General features: G+C 48.4%; 1 protein-coding gene across 1 annotated transcript in view; it reads right to left on the bottom strand.

Annotated features, from left to right (window-relative positions):
- The window catches only part of Clcn6 (chloride voltage-gated channel 6), a 33,342-nt gene that overhangs the window by 13,470 nt on the left and 4,942 nt on the right, over nt 1-14,930 (bottom strand). The window contains exons 3-12 of the mRNA XM_005353737.3: nt 11,473-11,538; nt 10,928-10,993; nt 9,216-9,282; nt 6,072-6,178; nt 5,371-5,497; nt 3,850-3,917; nt 2,596-2,654; nt 1,598-1,730; nt 880-993; nt 454-620 (exon numbers count right to left, since the gene is read on the bottom strand). Coding sequence (XP_005353794.1) covers nt 454-620; nt 880-993; nt 1,598-1,730; nt 2,596-2,654; nt 3,850-3,917; nt 5,371-5,497; nt 6,072-6,178; nt 9,216-9,282; nt 10,928-10,993; nt 11,473-11,538 — 974 coding nt within the window. The remainder of the gene's footprint in view (nt 1-453; nt 621-879; nt 994-1,597; nt 1,731-2,595; nt 2,655-3,849; nt 3,918-5,370; nt 5,498-6,071; nt 6,179-9,215; nt 9,283-10,927; nt 10,994-11,472; nt 11,539-14,930) is intronic.

The following is a 14,930-nucleotide window of genomic DNA, read 5'->3' as shown; positions in this document are numbered from 1 at the left end:
TCCCAACAGGGCAAGCCTGGCAGCCCTAGGTGAGGGCACATGCATCCAGAATTCACTCCAGACTTGCTCCATCTAGCTAGCTGCAATAAAGGGCAGGCAGCAGAAGCAGGGAGCTGTTGCACACACATCACTTCTCTCTAAGGAGCTAAATGGCTTCTCTTCTCTAAGTCCAGGGCAAGGGTGACCCACGGCAGACAGGTCCACAGCAGGCTTGCTGACCCTCCTGACCATGTGTTAGCAGCAGGTCAGAAGAGGGTGAGTCACCCAGTAACTGAGATGTAAACTTGGCCGCAGCTTCTCTGGCCTTCATAGGGCATATAGGGCATATTTATGAGCCTGTTTATAGGCTTAGTCTGGGAGGAGAAACCGAAATGGGTGTGAGAAGCAAGGACTGTTCACAGGACCATTTCCTTGGGAGAGATGGCCTGCCCACAAGGGGCTCACTGTAGGTACCTGACGAGCTTAGGTTTCGGGTGCACGTTGCGCATACGGTACTTTGCAAGCCTCTTGTTCAGACAGTTGAATGTGGCTCCCAGCAGGCCCCCAATGACCCCCATCACGACGAAGAAACCCAAATCCATAGCTGTCCAGAGGTGACATTTTTTATCAGAGTCAGAGCACTGAGAGAAGGGGGAAGGGAGGGAGAAAGAAAAACCAGAGTGGCCATGAGAACAGGAAGGGAGAGGAACAGAGACAGGAACAAGAGCAGAAGGCCTCGCTTCCCTGCTGAGGGTTCAGGCTGCCCGGGCACACTGCTCATGGGAGCAGTTACGTGTGGGAACCATAGCCGTTCCAGGGGCCACCTACCCCTCTGATGTTTACTCAAGAGCAATTTTTATGGGTCACGTAAAGCATCCTGGGAGGAAGGATAAGCCATACCTTAAATTCACCAAAGTTCAGCAACCCGGGCAGCTGGAAAGAGCCCCAGCTTCCAAACTGAATCCCAGAACGGAAGAAGTTGAGGGTGAAGGCGGCAGACATGGAACAGAAGAGCTAAAGGAAGGGTAACAAAAAATTGAGAACACTGGTGACATCACCCTCTCTCCTCGACAGTCATCTTACACGTATCTGCGTATGTGGCAGTCAGTCCTCTCCTTCCATCATGGGAGTCCCAACACCAGCCTGGTGCAGTAGCAAGTGCCTCTACCCAATGAGACATCTTGCCAGCCAGGGAGTCCTTTAAAACCCGTCACTCCCCTTAAAGGGCAGAGATCTCTGTGAACCAGCATCAATCTACTGTCTGAGGCTGAGTGCTCCCTACAGAACAGGCCCTACGCCCAAGAGGAAAGAGGCCACAACAGGTGACAAGATCAAGTCACAATCCTGCCATTCCTCCCTCCCCAACAGAGACTTGCATATTCTCACGGCAGAAGTTCACAAAGACAGAATAGCAGCTGTCTGGCATGCAGTGTACAGTTGCGGGCGGGGTGGGCTCGCAGCAAGAGCACAAAAGCCCACTATTTGGAGGCTGTGGCTGCTACGACAGGGAAGTCCACAGAGTCAGCCTGCCAGCTCCAACAAAAGCACAGTTACATGCTCCAAGTGATGTCCAGGTACACTCTGGACTAGTGCTTGCGTCCACAGACAGGCTCCTTACCACTTTCCACGTGAGCCCCTGATTCCAGAAGGACGAGCCCTCCTCCAGACTGAACAAGGTGCCCCCTATAGGGGCCCCAAAAGCTGCAGCAACTCCAGCAGCTGCCCCCGCTGATACAAAGTCCCGCTTGTCTCTATGAGGAAGAGGAGGGGAGGGGGAGAGAATGTGCCTGTTTATTTAAGAAAGAGCCTTCAGAACATGTCTTTACCCATGAACCTTCTCCCCCACAGTCCATGTCAGAATCACAAAAGAGAAGGTCCTGGGCAGGCAGTCATAGATGTCTGTGAGTCAAACACACCCCACAGGCTTGAGCTTGAAGGTGAGAAACTCTCCAGTGTGTTCAAGGCCTTAACCCTGAGGCACTGTTGGAAGGTGGTAGAGTCTGAGAAACAGAAGTCTAGTAGGAGGAAGTTAGGTCAATTGGAATATACCAAGAGGATATTGTGGCGTAACCACCCCAAGCCACAAGATGAAGGACACTAAAACCTTCAAAACTGAGTAGAGAGTAAGTCTTTCACCCCAGGGACTTGAGGTCAAAACACTCACCCCATGCTTTCAGGGCTAACCTCTTCACCTGAGACCAGGAGCTCCCTGACCTGACCATCTTTAGGAACACGGAACAGGGATCCTGGTTCAGGGAAGAGGATAGGACATCCAATGGATGCTACTGAACCACGTTTCTCCACCAAAGGCAGAGCCCTGTGAGAACAGGCATGCCTTGTGGGAATATACAAATGAAGGTGTTCCATAATGCTACGAGGGGAGCAGGGCAGGACAGTGACACACAGACCCACAGGGCTAAGGAGTCTATCTGGCAGGTGCCCTTCCTGGTCTGGGTTTTCAGTCTTGGGCCATCATCTTTGCCTGAGCATGGTCCTTTGGTTTCTCATTCTCAGGAGAAAAGCAGAGCTCTTCCTTTTCTGAGTCACAGTGAGCCAGGAGTCACAGTGAACCAGGCTAGCATGGCGTGAGGGCGTGCTGCGCCTCCCAGAGCTTACCTGTCACTGCGAAAGTAGGGGAAGTTGAGCTGGATCTTCCGTAAGGAGATGCTCTGAAACTGAAATGGGGGAAACAAAGTCAGAGAGGCCATGAGGGCAGAGCACAGGAACCCATGGTCCCCAAGGAGGCCCGTGGGTTTGCACAATTGCACAGGTGTGGTCCCCAGGGAGGCCTGCCTGTCTGCACAACTGCACAGGTGTGGTCCCCAGGGAGGCCCGCGTGTCTGCACAACTGTACAGGAGTGCTGCAACAAGAAGCATCCAGGACAGTAAGCTGCAATACAAGGAAGTCACCTAGGGTGTGGGAGCGTCAGGATATGCCCTGTGCACTGTCAACAAATCAGGAAAAGGGGGACAGCAGAGCTGGGGGCTGGGAGGGACCTAGACTTGCTGCACATGATGGCACTAGCTCTTTCAGGTAATGACACTGGCGACCTAGATTCTCACACAGGCCCCCAAGCCATGTTTGGCTTCTTCCCACTTCCAGGCTCATTTCTGAGAGGCCTGGTACTTGGAGCAAGACAGCAAACAAAATGACAGATGGGCCCTGGAGTGAAGGGCCTTTGTCCTTCCCCCACAGCTCTCCCACAGCAGGGAGCAAAAGGGTCCACAAGCAATGGTCCTCAAGGGGCTGAGACTTCTCAGACAAAAGCCCAGGTATCTAAAAAGCCCTTACAAATATGAGCTTTGACCAGGTGTGATGGCCTACAAGTAGGAGGCTGAGCAAGAGGGTCTTGAGTTCAAAGCCAGTCTATACCTAGTGAGACCCTATCTCAACCAATCAATGAATGAAACCTAGTTTTTCAAAGGAGATATTGAGTCCTGAGCTAGCCCTTCAGCCTCCTCATCTACACTTAGGGGACTAATCAGTTATGTAACTACAGGGAAGAAAGGAATTGGGACCCACAGCCCAGTGCACAGGTGACACCTGCCTGGCCCTGAGACTAGGGGTTGCATCACTGTGTAGAACGAGCAAGGTGAGCCTGAGATGGTGTCAGTCTACTTTTCCAGCCACACACACTTGTAGCGTGTAAACCCACCAGTCACCTGCTCAGTTCTTCCTCTCCTTCCTGTTTCTGTCCCCAGACCTGGAGCGGCATTGCTATACTTTGAAGAGAAACAGGTGCTTTGCTGGGACAGGCCACATAGTTTTCCCCTCAACTCCAAAAGGCAACAGGTTCTGAAATCGCACCTGCTGGGCTTACCCAGGAGGCCCATTCTGAGAGATGCATACCCTGGCCCACCAACCCTTACCTGAGGGAGGCCGGCTCCTACCACAGCACCACTGTGGATCATGGGGCCTTCCTTGCCCACGAAGAGCCCTGGGAATGGGGAGAAAGGAAGGGCACAGTCAGCAGAGGGCCTCTGGCCTGGACTTTGCTATGTAAACCTTCCTCTCAGAAACTAGAAAACACAGGCAAGCATATGACTGACTCTAAGGCAAAAGCAGAGCCAGGGAGGAGACAGTTCAGTCAGTGAAGTACTTCCTGTACAAGCTTAAGAACCCAACAGAAAAACCCAGAAACAACATCTGTGCATCTGGCCTCCAGCACTGGGGCACTGAAGGCAGGACCCCCAGGGCTCCCTGGTCAGCAAGCCTAGCTTAGCCTAACTGGAAAGTTCCAGGTCACTGAAGAGATCTTGTCTCAGGGTAAACTCCTCAAGGCCAACATCTAAGGTTGTCATTTTGTGGTTGCTGTTGTTTACTCCGAGCTCCACCTCTGTCCCACACACCTGGGCCAAGTCAAATTCCCTTCAAACAAAGGATAATAGTTCTTATCTTTAAATTCCAGTGCCAGGAAACCACAGTCTGTGGGTGAGGCCCACCCTACCTGCTAACTCCCTCACTATTTACTGATGGTGCTGTCAATCAAACCCACAGCTTTGGTATCCTGGGCAAGTGTTCTACCAGAGTTCTCTATCTGCTAACTTCTGGTTTTTGAAGTACATCTTACTATGCAGCCATGGTTGGCCTGGAACCTGCTATGTAAAACCAGCCGGGCTCAAACTTGAAGCAAGTCTGCTACCTTTGCCCCAGGAGTACTGGGATTACAGTTATGTGCCACTGTAAGGCATGGTTTAGTTTGATTTTTACATAGGGTCTCAGTATATCACCAAGGCTGTCCTTGAACTCACTCTGTCTCCTAAGCAAGCACTGAGTTCACTCTGTTCTTGAATGTTGTGAGATATTTTGACTGCACTCTGACATTCCTAAGACTGCCCAAAAGTTTACCTTGAATCAGAGGGTGGAGCCAGCTACTTGCTGACCAGTATTAGCCATAGAGGTTTTGGAAAACTGAGGACATATAGAGATGTAAGAAGTAGTAGAGATAGCTTCATGAGAGACTTGTGGCATTACTTAGATTAATAGAAATGGGTTAACTTAAATGTAAGAGCTAGCTTGTAATAAGCCTGAGCCATCAGCCGAGCATTTATAATATGAAGCCTCAGGAACTGGCAGGCAGGAGAGAAATGTCTAGTTATACTTAAAGGTGGCCCTTCAAAGTTTAATCCAGCCTGGCTCCTGCTTCCTGATGCCCACAACATACTCCCTCTAACATGAACTGCCCATGTCTTTCCAGATATGATGGACTGAAATCCTTCTGAAACTGATCAAAACCAACCCCTCCTCCTTTGAAGTTGCTTCTGTCATGTACTGGGTCACAGAGACAAGCAACTAACACACACAGTAAGTACAGGTACCAGGTGAGGAGCAGCCATGAGCCCACATCCAATCAATGCACAAGATGGCAAGAGTAGAAAGCCTCTCCTCACCTCCAGCCACACTGAACAGCACCCCAAACACTTTGCAGAGCAGGGTCCGGAGCCGGACGATTCCTGGCACCTTCACGCCATTCAGATAGCACTTGATCTCAGGGATTCCAGAACCCGCTGCCACTGGCTGTCGGGGAAGGAAGCACACACACAAATGAAAACCCCACTCTGCTGCTTATACCCAACAAGCCAGGAAACTGAGCAGGGACCCACTGTCGTCCTCTCAGCGCCCGCTCCTGAGGACTTGTTCAACCACAGACCTCGACTGCAGCCTGACCTCTGCCTCAGCGTTTTAACAGGTTCCTGCATGTGGCTCTAACCACGTGGGACCTTCCAACAAAACTGCAGAACCACTCCCCAGATTCTGATCTACACACCAGTAAACTGCTCTCTAGGGGATTTCATGGTGATGAGGATGAAAAACAACTTTACTATCCATGCATTCCTCATTAAACTCACCAAGAACCAGAGGCTTTACTTCTAGAAAGACCTCTAGGGGAACAATAGAAAATTTCTGCAAAAACCTACAAGCCAACCTGTTTCCCAGCATGTGGCTGAAGAACATTAAGTGCACAGATCCAGCCAGCCTGGTCTACAGAGTGAGTTTCAGGACAGCAGGGCTACACAGAGAAACCCTGTCTCCAAAACAACAACAGCAAAAGTACATATAATGCTCACAGTCAATTTCCAAACCACCTCACCTCTATCAGGACGAGAAGGCTCGCCAGGAAGACAAAGGTCAAGTTAAAACCCAGGAGTTCAAGGAGGGACAGGGCAAGGCAGCCTTTCTGACTGCACTCCTCCACCGCTAGAGGCTGGTCAAGGAAAAGGCTCTTGGACACGTGCCCACAGAGGCGGGGCAGCCAGACAGCTGCTCAGTGCATATCTCCCTGTGCCCCACATACAACTTTTAAACATTTACATGTGTGTGTGCGCGCGCGCACGCATGGGTGTGTTAAAATAGGTGTATATGCACTTGTGCGCGGGTGCCCAATGAGGCCAGAAGAAGGTGTTGGATCCTGGGAGCTGGACTTACAGGTGATAGTGAGCTTGTGAGGTGGTTGTGAGGTTATGGGTACTGGGCACGAAACTCTCGTCCTCTGGAAGAGCAGCAAGTGTTCCTGAGTGCTGGGCCATCTTTCCAGCCCCTATAACAACCACTTTAGCTGGGTGCAGCATCGTGCATCATTACCCTAAGCAGAGGCCGGGTCTCATGAGTCCAAGGTCAGCAAGGTCTACGTAGGCACATTCCAGGACAGTAAGGGTTAAACAAGACTCTATCCCAAAACAAACTAAGAATAGTCACATTTTAGGGGCTGGTAAAATAGCCCTGTGGGTAAAGGTGCTTGCTGCTGGGCCTGACAGCCTGTTTGATTCGAGACATACATGTTCCTGAGATGACAGCTGTCCTCTGCCATACACAGCACCATGTATACATCCAACCCCATACACAAAATAAATTAAAAACTTTAACATGATGGAATTCTCCACCCCAAACATTAAAAAAGTGACCAACCCACCCCCAAGCCCAATTTGAACAAACCTCAACATGATACCCTTTATGGCTTTGGCTATCACTAAAAGTAAAGCCATACCCCTCAAAGCTTCCTCTTCCTCCCTCCCACTCAGGACGCCGCTAACCTGAAACTACTGTGCCCCACTTGCTGAGTGCCTCGTGTGCCCACAGCTCTCCACTGTCCCATCACACAGTGTCTCTCAGTGCGACACTGCCTGGGAACCAGCCATGTTGGTACACACAGCTGTGGCTTGTTTAGTTTAACTTCCGCATACAATTACAGTGTATGAATGAACCATAATTTCTCCTTCCCTCATCTGGTGACACAAACTTCTGCTGTCACGAAAGCTGTCTTTAATGAATCTAAAGTCCACATCGGAGAAGGGATTTAAAAGCCACAACAAAGGGATGCGAAAGCTCCTGATCCTTGCCAGTTTTCTGGCTCTTTCATGGCTTCCTCTGGACACTCCTGGGGGGGTGGGGGGGTGATTTTGTTCTGATATGATGTAGGCATTCTTCTAGATGTGTGGAGAGGAACTGTCTGCCTGTCTCTCTTGTGTGTAAGCCGGGCGGTGGTGGCGTGCGCCTTTAATCCCAGTAGTCGGGGCAGAGGCAGGTGGATCTTTGTGAGTTCGAGGCCAGCCTGGTCTATAAGAGCTAGTTCCAGGACAGGCACCAAAGCTACAGAGAAACCCTGTCTTGAAAAACGAAAAAACAAACAAACAACAAAAAAAAAAGAAGGCTCTGTCCATGCTATACACAAGAGCTCTCCCACTGTTAAATCCCTAGCCCTCTGTTCTGCTTTTCATTTTGAGACATGGTCTATACTGCCCACGCTGGCCTGGGATTTGCTTTGTAGCCCAGGCTGGCCTTGAACTTGCACAGCTCCTGCCTCAGCCTACCCGGTAGCTAAGATTACAATGCACACCAAGAGGCTTAGCTCTGCTTCTTAATGCAGGGAAAACCTACCCCAGGCTGTGAACTTGGGTTTTCATTGATCTACAGCATTTTCTTGTTGTTTGGGAGTTTCTTATTAGATCCATAGATCGAGTATTTACTTTAAGTTAAATGGAATATTTACTTTAATGTGGTCAAGCTTTAAGATCAAGGAAGATGAGGTCTTTGTCTCCGACCTGTGCCTCTCAAGTTTTTTTTTTTGTTTTTTTTTTAAATATTTTATTTATTTATTATGTATACAGCATCTGCCTGCATGTATCCCTGCAGCCAGAAGAGGGCACCAGACCCCATTACAGATGGTTGTGAGCCACCATGTGGTTGCTGGGAATTGAACTCAGGACCTTTGGAAGAGCAGGCAATGCTCTTAACCACTGAGCCATCTCTCCAGCCCGCCTCTCAAGTTTTTAAGAACTTAAACCTGCCATCAATTAAGTCTCTTGCTTTGCTCTTTTACATCTCCAACCCAAAACCAGGACAGGTGGTGCAGACCTGTAACGTAATCCCAGCATTTGGGAGGCTGAGGCAGGTCTATCAGGAGTTTCAAGCCAGGTTCTGCCATACAATGAGTTTGAGGCCAGCCTGGGCTACAAGAGACCCTGTTTCAAAAACACAACTAAACTAGAAGACAACACTGCCCTCAATCTATCTGGAATTGAGCTTTATGAACAGGGATCTACAATCTTCCATGCGGACAATGACTACCAAGGCCCAGCATCCTGTATTGAGCACCCAGGCCTTCCCCCGCTGCTAACCTTGACTCTAGGTTTCTACACTTCAACCTGCGTGGACTGCGCCCTGCTTCTCCAGCTGGTGTTCCTATACCAACAGGCAATGTTTTGTTGAGCTCTGTTGTCCTGCTGGTAGTAGGGCCGCAGGCCTGCTTGTTATTCAAACTAACTCAATGACTTTGGCTTCTTTCAGAGGGCTGTAAAAAGAGCAGGGCTGAGTCCTGTAAAGAATTCTCAGGAATTCTGATTAGAACACTGAACGCATACAGGGCCTCGGGAGCAAAGACTTCTCTGGGCATTTATGTCTTACCCACCTAGAACATCAATACACTTATTAAAGTCTTCCTTTCCTAAGCTGGACATGGTAGCGCACACCTTTAACTCCAGTACCTGGAAGACAGAGGCAATGGCAAAGACAGAGGCAGGTGGATCTAAGAGTTTGAGGCCAACCTGGTCTACATAACAAGTTCCAGGACAACCAGGACATGAAATTCTGTCTCAAAAAGGCCATGCTCTCCTGTCCTTTAGTGAGAATTAAAAACCTCTTGGCTGAATAGCTAACAGTCTTTCAAATACCACATTCACTGTTAAAGTGAGTCTCAGGAAGCCATGGGCCTGAAACAGTGGAGCCGTGGAAAGGATACAGGTTTGAACCACTCCGAACTTGAGCTGGGTGAAGAGTCGCACAGAGAAGTCCACAAAGAGACCCACCTGTGAAGAGGAAGAGACAGTCACAGTCGGGTAAGAGCCTCACCTTCCCTCACGGCACTCCCAGCGGCTGCTCACCGCACCAACAGCAGGGGGTGAGCTCTCTGCTTGTCCCAGGTCTGCCCCAGTCTGAGCCCACTGCCTCTCCAAAGAAAAGAGGAAGAGGAACAGAGTAAAAGAAGAAGGCACAGAAAGGATGGGAAGAGTCACACGGGGAGCCAGTCACTCAGCAATGTTGGGAGGATTCAAAAAAAAAATAGCCACAATGTCTTCAGTGGTGCCTAGCTGGACAAGCACATCGCTTTGAATGCTACTTAAAGGACTTGGGCATAGGTGGCTTGGTATTCTTATTTTCTAAGTCATTATTTTGACTGAGAATCAGTATCAGTCACTGGCTACCTGAAAACCTATACGCTACTGTTCCACTGCACAGTTTAAGGGAGGCCCAGGAACCTTCTAACTTGGGAGAGTGGGAATCAAAGGCTTCTTGCTTAAACTCTGTCCTCCCTCCAGCTAACGCCTAGAAGGAGAAAGTGGAGACAGATCAAATGGTGAGGGAAGGGCTAGGGCTGCAGTGGCTACAGAATAGAGAAGGCTGCCTTCTTAGCACCTTTGGGGATAAGGATATTGAAGAGGCAGTCAAAAGCCTAGGACAGTCACAGGAAAAACTAACATCTGCATGCAAATGATGCCACAACTAGAAATACACAGGACAGGTGCTTTTGTTCAAGTCCCCACCCCCACCATGCACGCTGATATTATATAAAACAATTAAACCAACCCAATTCCATCCCCCATGATACCCTTAGAATATTAGCAAACAGGCCTCCCGACTGTTGCTGCCACTAGATGGTCCTTGTGAGTTCACAACAGTAAAAATATCATGGGTACCACGTGAATGGAAGCTGACTGTCCCTTAGGACTGTGCGACATGAAACATGTATCCATTACCTAGGTGTGTCATGGAGAGTTAAGCCCAAAACTTGTGGCCAAGACCTGAGAAAGGCAGTAACAAGGCTGAGCCCCTCTCTGCCATTTTCCTGACAGACTTGGCATGCGTCTTCCCGCTGGATGTTGACTTTCCCAGCTTCTCTTCTTTGGTTTTAGTGATGTTTTAAGTCCATAGTCACGGCCCCAGATGTAACTGCTACCATTATCTTGGTGATATGCACAGCTTTCCTGTCTGTGATCCATCTGTAAACCTGGGGAATCCAGGAGCCCTGTTCATCCTGCCATACCCCTTCACCTACCACGGCCAGCACAATTGTGAGCAGGACAGTGCGACCTCAACATCACTGGGCTCTATCTGCTATGTGCTACCTGCCACCGCCTCACTTAGCCAGGCTGGGTCGTGCTCTATAACCGTATCATCGACAATAAGCTCTGACCAAGCAAGCCTTGAGTGCTTTGATAGCCCGGTGCCTGTGACTCACTTTTGTAGCCCAAAGCAAAAAGTAATATGAAAAACCAGAAGGAAAATTAATCTTCAAAAGAACAAGGAAAAAGGAAAGGCAGTCCACCAGGGTGACAATTGTCCCAGTGCTACAAATGTCACAGTGACAGATGGCAAGGGTATTCACCAGACAAGGCTTTCCCTCCAATCCCCCAACCCGCCCAGCTTGCCATCTCCCCACATCCCACTGCTCACCAGCCCAGTGCAGACGCCAATGGCAAACACCACCATCCATTTCACCGCCTCATATCTTCGCGCTTTCTGTTCACAAGGGAAAAGAACGGGTCCATTAGTGACAGGAAAAGGATGCATCTTGGCTAACCAACTCTCTAGATTTAGTCTACTAAATCTACAGAGACAGCAAGCTTGGTGAGGAAGGACAACCTCAGGTGCCTCACAGTGACACTGATGAGTCCCACAGGGCTGCATATACTGACTGGAGGAACACTGGATGGCAAGAGGAAGTCTAGGGATTTTGGATATATGTGTGGGACACACAAGTGCCACCACTGTGTTTGTGACCACCTGGGTCCTGGAGATCAAATGCAGGTTGTCAGGCCTGGCAGCAGGAGCCTTTTCCTGCTGAGACATCTCAGCAGCGGGGTCTAGGCATTTAAATGCCCCTCTTTCACAAGAAGACTTAAAGGAGAAAGAGAAAGGACACTTACTGGGTCCCAGGAGGACAGAAAAGAAGCTGTAAAGACCTCTCAGCCCTAAGAGACCAAGAGTTGTGGGCTCACCTTATTATCCATGGTCTCCAACACCTCCAGGTAGGGGTCATTGATGCAGCGGTCATAGTCCAGACTCTGAAATTACAGAATGATAATGGCACACACGAAGAAGCGACATAACCTAACACTAGAAACGCTCCGCTTTCCTCCTGCAGCATCTGCAGTGCCAGGGAGGGCTCAGTGGAAATGCAGGCTCTGCCCCTGTGGCAGGCGGCGGGATCTCCGCATGACTGGGATCCCCAGGTGAGGCACATGTACAGTGAGACTCAGCACACTGCTTCTGGAGAGCACCTCACGCTCCGGAGAAAGCTTGCTGTGGCACAGCTCTAGGGCCTGGGAGGTCATGCCCAGTGGTAGGATAGGGTACATGAGGCCGTGTGCCATCCCAGCACTGGGGAAAAAAAAAAAAGGCAGACTTCCCTACTTCTACAAAACAGTTAAAGATATTCAGCTATCACCAGGCTTGTCCAACTTATTCCTTAAGTATGAACAAACTTTCAATTAACCAGAACCAAGTTAACCCAGACAAACTAATTCTAATTCTCTTTATAGGTGGCTTCCATGAAAACAAGGCTAGCCACAAGGCAGACCCAGACAGGCTATCTTTAAAGCAACCTTCAGTTATGTCAGAAGAGGCCCAGCTTCAGCCCAGCTCCTCCAGTTTCTACACCTAAGGCAGCAGTCCTTCAGCCATGCTCCAGAGACCAGACATCTCAGACCATGAGCACCTGCGCTAAGGACAGCCTGAGCGACATCCAGAGGGAAGGATGACTTCATTTCTAGGTACCACAAGAGAAGCGGCGGTCTGTCAACAAAGAAAAAGCCCAGTTGTGCTCTCCCCGGCCCTCAACCACCTCCATGGCCACATCAGCTAATAAACAAGTGGACGCTGGCCTGGGGCCTTTCTCCCAGGCACGAGTTCTAGGTCAGGCAAATACAGGAGTGATGTGTAATAATTTAATCCATCCGTGACTGCTGGGAGCAAGTCCAAATGCCTTTGTTTTTTTTGTTTTGTTTTTCCCAGACAGGGTTTCTCTGTAGCTTTGGAGCTTGTTCTGAAATTCCCTCTATAGACCAGACTGGCCTTGAACTCACAGGATCTGCCTATCTCTGCCTCCCAAGTGCTGGGATTAAAAGCAAGCGCCACCGCCACACACACACCCAAATTCCTTTTTTATAAGTTATAGAGTAACAACAGATAACTAGTAAATCAGTTATCATACATCTCAAGATTGGTAGCAATCAAACCATTAAAACAAAGTCATTATCACCAGATATGGAAAATGTTCAGACTCATTAAGGGGAAAAGAAGTGATTAAAAAAAAGGCAAGGTGTAGAGGCTGGAGAGATGGCTCAGCAGTTAAGAGCACTTGCTGTTCTTGAGGCCTGAGGTCAACTCCCAGCATCTACATCAGCAGCTCACAACACCCCCAGCAGACACTACTCTTAGGTACACAAATCTATACCTATACACATAACTTTTAAAAATTTTTTTAGATTTACTTTATGTATATGAGTACTTTGCCTGTGCATATAAATACACATAGATATACACACATGTATGTATATGTATGTGTGTGTTGTACCCATGCACAGGCCTGGTGTCCTTAGATGTCAGAAGTGTTGGATCCCCTGGAACTAGAGTTTCAAATGGTTGTGAACCATCATGAGGGTGCTGAGAACAGAACTCATACCTTCTGTAAGAACAACCACCAAGCCAACTCTCCAGCACTATATATATAATTAAAAATTTTTCTTTAACGCAAGAAAAAAACGGGTGTGGTGGCACATGTATTTAATCCCAACACTTGAGAGACAGAGACAGGCCTCTGAGTTCAAAGCCAGCCTGGTTTACATTGTGAGTTCTAGTCTAGTTTGGGCTACATAGTGAGACCCTCTCAAAAAAACCGAACAAAAAAGCAATATGCAGAATAAAATGTAAAATCAAGGCCAGGGATGTAGCCTAGGGAGGTACATAGAGAGTTGGTTATTCAGTACCATGAAAACAAATCTAAAATGTATGACATAACCGTATTTTGATTTAACAGAATTAGGCATAGGGAATGGGAAAACATCTCAATAGAGGGTTTTGGACATTCACATCTGGGTACAGAAATTCTCTTTTGGTGTGTGCTTTTTTTCTTAAGACAGGATCTCATGTAGCTCAGGATGGCCAAGGATGACCTTGAACTTCTGCCCCTCCTGCCTCTTTCTGCCAAGGGCTGAGATGACAGGTGTGCGCCAGCATGTCTGGTTTGTGCAGTGCTGGGATGGAGTCCAGGACTTTATGTATGGCCACTCAATCATTCTATCTTGTAAACTCTAGGCTGATGAGTTTTATATCAAAAAAGATCACTGGGATTCAGAGAGATGCTTCAGCAGTTCAGTGCACTGGCTGCTCTTCCAGAAGACTCCAGTTTAGTTCTCAGCATCCGTTTAGTGGCTCATAACTGCTAGTAACTCCAGTTCTAGGGGACTTGACGCTCTCTTCTGGACTCAGCAAGCACCTGCATTTGTGTGTACCTACCCACACACATTAAAAAATCTTTATAAAGTAATCCTTTTCTGATTAAAAAACAAGAACAACACAAGAAGAAAATCTGCAAGGGAAGTGGATTCATTCAGGAGAGACTAAATGTATATACAGACTTACAAAAACACATACAAACTGTCTTAGGGCTTCTCTTGCTGTGAAGAGACATCATGACTACAACTCTTATAAAGGAAAACATTTAATTGGGGTGGCTCACTTATAGTTCAGAGGTTCAGTCCGTTATCATCATGCTGGGACATGGTGGCATGCAGGCAGACATGGTGCTGGAGAAGCAGGTTAGAGTCTTACATCTTAGAGGCAACAGGAAGTAGTCTGAGACACTTAGCATGGCTTGAGCATAGGAGACCTCAAAGCCTACCTTCACAATGACACGCTTCCTCCAACAAGGCCAGACCTACTCCAACAAAGTCACACCTCCCAATAGTGCCATTCCCTAAACACACACTCTAAGAAAGTCTATTAGAGTAACTACTTTCTAGGAACAAACAGGAAAATTAGGATGTTGTAACCTATCAGTCTCTTTTCATGCTACAGTGAAATGCGAAAGTGGTCTTCAGACCTTGGATCTCCAGTATGTGAAGAGTGCCTTCTGGATGCTACTGCAATGACTGAGCTAAGAGCTGGGCCCCTAAAGAGAACCAGGATGTGGCTGGTCACCACAGAGACTGAGACATGATTACAAAGTTCAACTTTCTCTTTTCTTTTCTTTTTCTTTTTTTTTTTTTTTTGGTTTTTCGAGACAGGGTTTCTCTGTAGCATTGGTGCCCATCCCTGAACTAGCTCTTGTAGACCAGGCTGGCCTCAAACTCCCAGAGATCCACCTGCCTCTGCCTCCCGAGTGCTGGGATTAAAGGTGTGCGCCACCACCGCACGGCTAAAGTTCAACTTTCATACAGGTACATACCTGCAATAC

Source organism: Microtus ochrogaster, chromosome 10 (genome assembly GCF_000317375.1).
Source record: "Microtus ochrogaster isolate Prairie Vole_2 chromosome 10, MicOch1.0, whole genome shotgun sequence".
Taxonomy (NCBI): domain Eukaryota; kingdom Metazoa; phylum Chordata; class Mammalia; order Rodentia; family Cricetidae; genus Microtus; species Microtus ochrogaster.
Note: the sequence above shows the minus strand (reverse complement) of the source record. Positions and strands in the feature narration are given on the sequence as shown.